This window comes from Grammomys surdaster, unplaced genomic scaffold, assembly GCF_004785775.1.
Source record: "Grammomys surdaster isolate TR1022 unplaced genomic scaffold, NIH_TR_1.0 270, whole genome shotgun sequence".
Classification (NCBI taxonomy): Eukaryota; Metazoa; Chordata; class Mammalia; order Rodentia; family Muridae; genus Grammomys; species Grammomys surdaster.
Window position 1 is genome coordinate 3448667 of NW_021604711.1, and position 8775 is coordinate 3457441.

Consider the following 8775-nt stretch of genomic DNA (forward strand, 5'->3'; position numbering starts at 1 on the left):
CAGGGAACAGCCAAAGCTTATGGTGATGGCCGATTGCGGCCACTTCTGCCGCGAGTGCATCCGACCTTGCTGGGGCCAGCGACTTAGAAAAGTTCTGGACAGCGGCAGCTGGACTAGAAAGCCAGGCACGGCTACTTTAAGATTTTCCGCAGCGGCAGGCCGAGCACCTGAGCAGCAGTCGGAGCAACTGTGGGTAGCGAGCCGGAACGCACCCCAGCCTGCATCTGCAGCGGCCCGGGCGGTCTTGCACTCCCGCGGCTGCTGAGAGTCAGGCAGCGGCATGCCACGAGCCTCTGGTGTGTCCTGCAGGTGAGCAGCTTCTCAGAACTGCACGAACTAAGCGCAGTTTGCGACCCAGAGCTGGGACAAGTAGGGCTGGCTTCCAGCCGGTGACTGCAGGTAAAGACCTAAAGCCCTTCAACGGGCAGCACGTCGGGAAGGGCTGGCCAGGGCCTGCAGAAGGTGGAACCAATGGGGCAGCCTCCTGAACTGAGCTGATGGGATGAAGTTAGCCGCCATAGATACTTCCTGGTCTGTGGAACCTGCAGACGCACTAAAGGGCAAAAGGAACATTTTCCCGCAGCTGCCGTGGGACTAAAAAGCCCCAAACTTACGAACTGGTAAGGTATTCAGTTGGAAAACAATAAAAGGGGAAAGAGACTAAATATAAAACATGGTAGCTAAATATCGTTTAAAATTGGTAAATCAAAGTCTTTAAGGAGAGAGAAATTAAAGGAAAACATATTTTCTATGTTAAAAATGGAAAGAAACTCAGTGGCACAGGGCATCTGGATTCCCTATAATTTTGTTATACATACCAGCATAGAAATTATTTTTTCAGTAATGATTACAATTTTATATGTCCTTTTTAAGAGAGATCAAATGAAAGCAGACGCAGATAAGGAGAGGACTGGAAGATGGAATGGTAGATTACAGATCTTAAAAGAAAAATTAGAAAAAATTATAAAAATGAGGAAAACTCCAAAGTAGTAGAGATACAAGAAGAGATGAAAATGGAGACAGGCCATAGGAGAGAAACTGGAAAGATAAAAATGAAGAAAATACTAAGATAGTAGAGCTATAAGAAGAAAAATATAAAAAAATGGTGATGGGCCTTAGAAATTAGAAAATTATAATTAGAATCAAGAAAGATACTGGGATAGAGGAAAGAGGGCCAGAACATATAGCACTGGCTTGTAACAGACTGAAAAGGGCAATCTATAACTGTTAAAAAACCTAAAATGGTTTCCCCAGACATGATAAAGGAACTGGGAGGAGATGAAAGAGAGCCACATTGTTATCCAGAATTTGAGTGGCAACTTATAGAGGCACGGGATTTTAGAAAGTTTAAGGAAGCAGTAATGAGCTATGGCTTACATTCACCATATGTAATAACTGGGCCACACAAAATCATATAATTCCAAACAATTGGAGAGCTTTGATGCCAGCCATCCTAGAGCCTGGACCTCAATTACAACGGCTGACATGGTGGAAAGATGAGACTTCAGTCATGGGGCAATGAAATAGGACTGGAGGCATTGATATTGTCAGGGATCAGTTACTAAGTGAAGGTCTATTCTGAATTGAGAGTACAGATTACCCTTGATGATGCTATCCTGGAACAATATTGCCTTACAATTGCCTAATCAGGGTGGAGCTCAATCGTTTACAAAGATAACCCAGGGTTCAAATGAATCTTTCACTGGCTTTTTACAAGGAATAACTATAGCTCTAAATAGAGCAATATCAGATCCAACTGCTAGAGAAATTTTAATTGAACCTTTAGCTTTTAAAAATGCTAATGCTGAATGCCAAAAGGCTACTAGACATTTAAGGGCCATATCTGTACCTCTTTATAAATGGATGAACACTCGTGGGGATATAGAGTTTAATACTCACAATTCTGTTATGGTGGGACAACAGCACACAAGGCGCGAGGCTGTGGCTGGGAATCAGCATGCCATTCCCTAAGGGACTGGAGACAAACAGTTCCTCAGGATAAATTCTATAATAATAATTCAGGGAAGAAGTTTCCTGTGAAATGTAGAAGATGTGAAGGAATGGATATAAGGCTCAGGAATGCCACTCATCCAAGAGGCTTTGCTCCGGGCTCAACAAAACCCGACATGAGCCATTTGCTTCCTGTCCACCAAGGAAGGAGCATTCTAAAAACACCTAGAAAGATCTAAGCCTGATAGGACAAATAACTGCTCAAAATATAAGTAAAGCATTTAATAGAGAGTTGCTCTTACAGATAAAACATGAGATTCTAAAGATACCAAGAGTCAGATGTCGTGACAAACTACTGCAAATGGTAAGAGACCAAAGTTAGATTACAGCTGGGTAGACTTGAGATCAAAGGATTAATGGACACAAAAACAGATGTCACTTTAATAGAAAAAAAATCTTTAAAGGTTTTAAAAAAAATCAAAATGTCAGATATTTCAATTATGGTAAATAAGGTCAAAAGGGATTATAGGCAAAGCGTTCCTAAAAACAATGTTTTTCTAGAGATAAGCTAAAAAGAAGGCCCAGCTGTTAGTAATCTGTCTAAACTCCACCTCCACAGTCACCTGGGAACAGCCAGGTACGTTCCTTCCCACAGCTACCTGGCAACAGGCAGGTAGCCCTGCCCACTATAAAAGGGGCTGCTTGCCCCCTTCTCTCTCTCTTGGCCCCTCGACCCCGCGCCTGCAGGTTGCCATCTGAAATACACACAAAAAAAAAAATGTGGCAAAGGCTGACAGGACTAATGACTAGATCAACAAGAGACAGACTTGTGGGGGAACACTCAGGACTCGTCATTCCGTCCCTCCATATGGTGCGGATGAATGTTTATGTTCCGGTTTGGTCAGACAATCCAAACCAACTTACAAAGACAGATGTCTTTCATCTACTCAAAGAGCAGAGACTCATCTCTCACTGGTCTATGTACACTGCACACCTCATACTTACGTTAATGCGGAAATGTATAATACCTTTGAAAGTTTATATGTTCACAGAGAAAACCCACCAGAAAAGCAGCCCTGACAAGATTCACCTTGAGGATGCCGAGATGCTGAGGTGTAGTGAGAGGACTGAGACAGAGTGACAGCTTCAAACTCTGTTTCCAAGAACTGGGCAAGTCCAGGCAAATCAGTTACTAGAAAAACTCCAGGCCTTGGGCAGCCAATCAGAAACTGCCGAACCGTCAGTAGCTGCCCTACCACCTGGCCTGAGGCAAGGGCAATGGTCAGTAACAGTTTCCAGGCTTCCCCAGCAACAGTCAGCAACTCACCCCCACCCCCAGCAGTGGTTCTGGAATATCCCTAGATATAGAGCCAACCAGTTAAGATAAGGTCACCTACCCCTCTCTGGAATTCCCCCTAATGTGCTTTAAATTGGTCCTGTGAGCTCACTTGAGCATCTCTTGGTAAACGGTAGACCCCAGCATGCTGGACTTCTGCAGAATAAAACACTCTTTGCTTTTGCTTACAATTTGAGTCTGGAGTATTATTCTTCAGCAAATCAAGGACCCCTACAGCATTTATTCCAGCATCTTGCATGATCCTACCTCAAATGTACTCAATGATGTTTCCTTGAAATTCTGCATCCAGGATAGCTTCAAAGAAAGCTACTTGGCCCCGGTTGGTCAGCATCACAGACTGTTGTAGTCAGGACTTCAGTTAAAGCCCTGAACTTTTTCAGCCCATAGAGACAGGACAGCAACTGCTACAGCTAGCTTTCTTAGGATTTGACCATTTTCCCAGTTTTCTTGGGCCCCTAAAAGGAAGCTATGCCCCCAATCAGCAGACGACAATTTTAAGAGAGCGACACCCCATTCCCAAAAGGTGGGGTGGGTGATAGTTTTGGTAGTTGAATGGGTTATGGATGTTTGTCACTTAAGGAGGGGTGGTTACAAGTTGTCTTGGATCAGGGAGGAAACAGTAATGGTCAGACTCAGGAATTTCTCCCTTTCTTTCCCCATCCTTTCTCTGCTATCTTGTGTTAAGGGGAAAGAGGGATATAGGGGTAATAGGAAAAAAGGATAGATTATTAGATCAATTTTTAGATCAAAGAGCATTAACAAGCCAAAAATGTTACATTAGTATAGATCTTTGTATATTGATACAAAATCGAGATTATATTTTGTTACATTGGTATATATCTTTGTACTTTGATGCAAAATTGAAGTTATATTTGCTAACACACTATGTTTTCAACTCTTATTTGCAGTATTGTACCTAGGTGATTAATATAATATTAAGCTCCTGATCTTTTAAAAGCTGCTATTACCAACTGCTTAGAATAATTAATATAAGTTAATAGTCAATCAAATGTATGGTCTTAAAGGTACTAGCTTAGTTATTTTCAAAATAAGTTTTATTTAGTCTCCAGTAGACGTTTTCAAGGTTCATCAGATAGTGAATAGCTAGAAACAGACAATTCAGTTGCAGATGGTTTTCAGGAACACCAGAGATCTACAGAATATGACATTTAAAGATATTTTATTATTAAAAGGTTTTTTTTTTTTTGACAGTGAGATAGGTCTGCTCCTGACAGAACCCATTTTTGTACTTCAAAGAAAGGTGAGCATCAAAGACTCTCCCTATGGAGTTTGCTTCAAATGTGGCAAGCTACCACTGGGCAAGAAACTGTCTGTGCTTCAACTGCTGACAGAATGCTGTCCAAAATGGACAAACTGGGACACAGGGAACTCGGCTGCCAAGCCTTGCAAGAACAAGATAGGCAAGTCCTTCATAATTCCTGCTTCACAGAGAAGTCTGTCAGATATACCGGACCAGAGAGCTAAAGATCGATGCTCCACGTCATACAGGAACTTGGGGGGACTGTGACAGCCAGCCTGACATGTCTATCGTTTTGGAAGCTGCTTGCCTGCACTTGCTACACATTCAGGTGGTATTTATCCCTTCTCAGGTCCCCGGGGTTGAAGACTAGATAGTTATAGTCTCACAATTAAGCCTGAATTGTTTAGGATTTTAAGTTAGTAATGCAAGTTATAATAGAAATTGATTTAGGTACAGAACTCTGAACTCACCAACATAGGGTGGATAACGGAGTACTTTCTCCAAGGTTTCCAAAACATATGGACTGGACATTATGGATGTGAATCTTACCTGGTAGTTTTCATAATTGTTATTGTATAACAATATGTTATTGTATATTATGAAATTATGTTATTATATGGGAAATGTAGAGAGAATCTCTTGTTCACTGTGTAAAAGCATTCACCTGTCAATAAAAGGCTGATTGGCCAGTGAGATGAGCCAGATTTGACGGGACATCTGACAGAGCAAGAGGAGGGGGATGCTGGGATAGAGACAGGTGGAAGATTGACCCCTTAACGCTGATGTATGTATGCAGTAGCAAAACCTGAGGACCAGGTAGGTCATCAGCCCTGTGTCAGAACTTAGATAGTGGGACGAGTAGCTTATGAGCTAGTTAGGGAACAGCCACTGTTTGTGGCCTAGGTATTTGTAAATATATTTGAGTCTCAGAGTTATCCTGGGAGCAGGGGCCATGAGAGAAGACATGAGCATGCACACATGGGTAACTCCAGGGCTCAGAAAGGGATGCAGAGTACTGCTGGTCTACCTCAAGGATGTGGAAACCCCCCGAGAGTGGTAGCCAAGGGAGTTGGTGGTTTCCCTTTGCACTTTTACCCTGTGTTTGTAGCCCACAGCCCCCCCTGGGCTGTTGTTGCTCAGAACCTCCAGTACCACCCTCATGTCTGTGGTAGATCTGAGTGACCTCAATGGGAAACAAGATACATGTCACACCATGGACCCAGGAGGGTTACAGTGGAAAGGTGCACTATACCAGTACACCGCCTCACCTGAGTCCTGGGGTGCTAGTGACTTATAACGGGAGTGGGAAGTGAGGGGTCCTTGGGGGAGGGTGTTAGGGAAGGATATGTGGAGGAAGGGGAGAGGAGCCCACAATTTTCTTAAGAGGCCCCACTTTCTGTGTCAAGGATCTGTGGCCAGAGAAGGGCACTAGGAAGCAAGATATTAACAAGCTTGGGGGAGGGAGAAAGCTAGCAAAACAGAAGACCAACTTGCCTGGTGAGCAGGTATATATTTAGAAATGAGTCCACTCTGAGATAGTCAGGACTCTTTCCAAAGTTCCCCCATTTAGCATCTTATCTGTAGTCGTTCTCACTTGAGCATTTTAATCTTGATTGTATTTCGGTTAGTTGCCCTGCCAGCACAAGTATTAACTCTTAGCACCCCAGAGATGGGGTAGATGGCCACGGTGGTGAAGCACCCTGCCTTCTGGGGAACCATGGCACACCCAGTGTCTGTGCCCAGCCCCAAGCCTCTATCCCTTCACCCACATGGTCACTGTGGAGATGACCATTTGGCCCGACTTTGGAGCCCCCAAGCAGAAGAATGGCAGCAGCGGCCCAGGGAAGGCAGCCTGGGAGAAGCTGTGTAAGTGAGACCCATCGTTCACACTGTAGAAGGACACCTCCCCGGCCTGAAAGTCCAGGAAGATACCCATGTGGCTGGGAGGCTCCGTGAGAGTGACTGGAATGGAATTGGGTAACAAGGACAGATGTTTCTTCCCCTTGGACAGCTGCACTACCCAGAAGCCATTTTCTGGGGACTTAAGCACCCTGTCCTTCCGGCTCACATTGTCCCTGCACACCCCCAAGGACCAGAGTGCATCCCCGGTGAGATTCATGCCCACTTCCCAATAGTGCCTTCCAGAGGAAAAGCTCTTCTGCCCCACAGCGCAGGGGTAGGCCAGGAACCGGTCCTTGCTGTAGGGGGTGCTGCCCTCTGGTGGTGAGCTCAAGTACCGCCTCTGGCGACTCTCGTACAAGAGGAGATAGGGATATGCTGAGCTGGGGTCCGGCATCACATCCTCTGCAAAGGGTCCAAGTGGACAGACAAAAGTAGGGGTCATTCAAGGTGGATGGGCCAGAACCCTCACGATGGGTGAGCTAGGACACAGTGGCCAAATGGCTCTTTTCCATACCCAAAAGCCTCCTTCCCACCAGTCTCAGCTGGTTGGGGTTAGCTAAGGGTTCTACACTACAGATCCCTGTGGGTATTGATGATGGTGAGTCACCAGGGCTAAATGGGGCAAACTTAATTCAGCAGTCAGACTTGAAAAGATGGTAAGTATAGTTTAAGACACTAATTTCTAGTTGGTAGCTCTGGTCCTGTGTGGCATCCAGGTAAGGCAGAGCAGTACCCAGGGAACTGGGGTCGTTGGAGCCCTGGGTCTCCACTTACCTTGGAAACTTTTGAGCACCTCTATCTGTCCTGGAACTCTGCACACGGTCTTGATAGCCACAGGGAGGACCACCTCTGGGTACTGCACGCTGAGGTTCTCCTTCCTCCAGGGAACACAGACTCGTGTCCCCTCTGACTCCCCATGTGCTCCGCCTTCACCCACCTCCACCACCACCTCTACTGAGGGTGAGACAGTACCTGGTCAAGGTGTCCTTCACATCCTGCAAGCAACAGGGAGGAGAGTTCAGAGCTGGTGCTGCCTGTTGGTGTCAAAGCTACGTCTGCTGCCCGCTACTTTGGGACAGCTCAGCTGGACAGTCCCTTCCCAGATAACTTCATGCTCTCCCTGGAATCTTCCCTCCCACTTGGCAGACCCTAAGCATTTACTCAGTCCATGGTCACAAGCCTGAGGTCTGGTCCCTGGAGAAGAGGCTAAGTCCTGGGAAACTGGTCAGCACTTACAGTAGTAGAGACAGACGGCAGGGCCCCTGCTAAGCAAGCACTCTACCATTGAGCCACACCTCCCTGTTCTATATCCGATGCCTCCTCCCTTGAAGCAAGTAAACCCTGAATCAGAAGTCCTTCACATACCATGCGTGTGCGTGATGCTGTTTATGAGTCTGGCTCAGAGGATGCTAACATAATAGAACAGCCATCCCTAGCGGTTGACTATGGTGACACTCAAAGGAGGCTGGCTGCTCAGGCTTCTCTGAGGCAATATGCATCACCAGCTTCACCGCTCCTGTGAGTGTTACTTGTGCACCTGTGCAGATCACCTCACAGTAGCTTTAATAGCCAAGACAGTTACTGGGGATAACACATAGCATTAGATACATTGGACAAAGGGGCGATTCCCACCCGAGGTGGATTTTAGCATATTCCTCGGAATAGCATGCAGTTTAAAACTTAAGGATTGTTTACTTGTGTATTTTCCCCTTTGATATTTTCAGGTTGGGTATAAATGAAGCTATCCGAGGAGTTAGGCTGTGGATAAGGGGAGATCAGAGTTTCCTCCTTTGAAACTCTGGCAGCTGTAGGTCGAGTTAGGGTGCACAGAACAAGGGGGAAAGAAAAGAGGACCTGGAGTACGGTGGACATGGTTTGAGGAGTGAGAGGGGCTGGGGGGGTGACAGCCTAGGGTCCCTGGAGGTTTTCTAGAAGCCCAGAATGTACAGACTTCTCAAGCACCGTTAACATCCTGGCCTAGAAAATGACAGGGGTCCACCTGCCTTGTCTAGCTGTGTTAGGTTCCCAGCAACACAGTATTGAACAGTCAGAATGTGGGCCCTTAAGAGATGATGAGAGGTCCACCATGGTGAAGGGAGATGAGAAAGGGTGTTGACGTCAGCCTGTCCTCCTTCACTCTGGCAGGTGTTGTCTGTTTGCCATAGGAGGCCTTCAGCAGAAGGGGAAAAGTTGGCAGTAGCATGCTCTTGGGCCTCCAGGACTCTGGGCTAAAACCACTTTTTAAGAATGTATTTGCGCTCTCTCTCTCTCTCTCTCTCTCTCTCTCTCTCTCTCTCTCTCTCTC

At 45.9% G+C, this 8775-nt stretch overlaps 1 protein-coding gene and 1 long non-coding RNA gene across 2 annotated transcripts in view; one reads left to right on the forward strand and one right to left on the reverse strand.

Moving 5' to 3' along the window:
- Positions 1 to 326: 326 nt before the first annotated feature.
- LOC114628636 lies at positions 327 to 5266 on the forward strand. The gene is made up of 2 exons (XR_003712503.1): positions 327 to 620; positions 4520 to 5266. It is a non-coding gene; the product is annotated as an uncharacterized LOC114628636 (long non-coding RNA).
- An 885-nt stretch (positions 5267 to 6151) lies between these two features.
- Positions 6152 to 8775, reverse strand: part of Trim17 (tripartite motif containing 17) — a 7763-nt gene continuing 5139 nt past the window's right edge. Inside the window, exons 5-7 of the mRNA XM_028776608.1 lie at positions 7443 to 7465; positions 7245 to 7348; positions 6152 to 6872 (exon numbers count right to left, since the gene is read on the reverse strand). Coding sequence (XP_028632441.1) covers positions 6322 to 6872; positions 7245 to 7348; positions 7443 to 7465 — 678 coding nt within the window. The 3' untranslated portion in view covers positions 6152 to 6321. The remainder of the gene's footprint in view (positions 6873 to 7244; positions 7349 to 7442; positions 7466 to 8775) is intronic.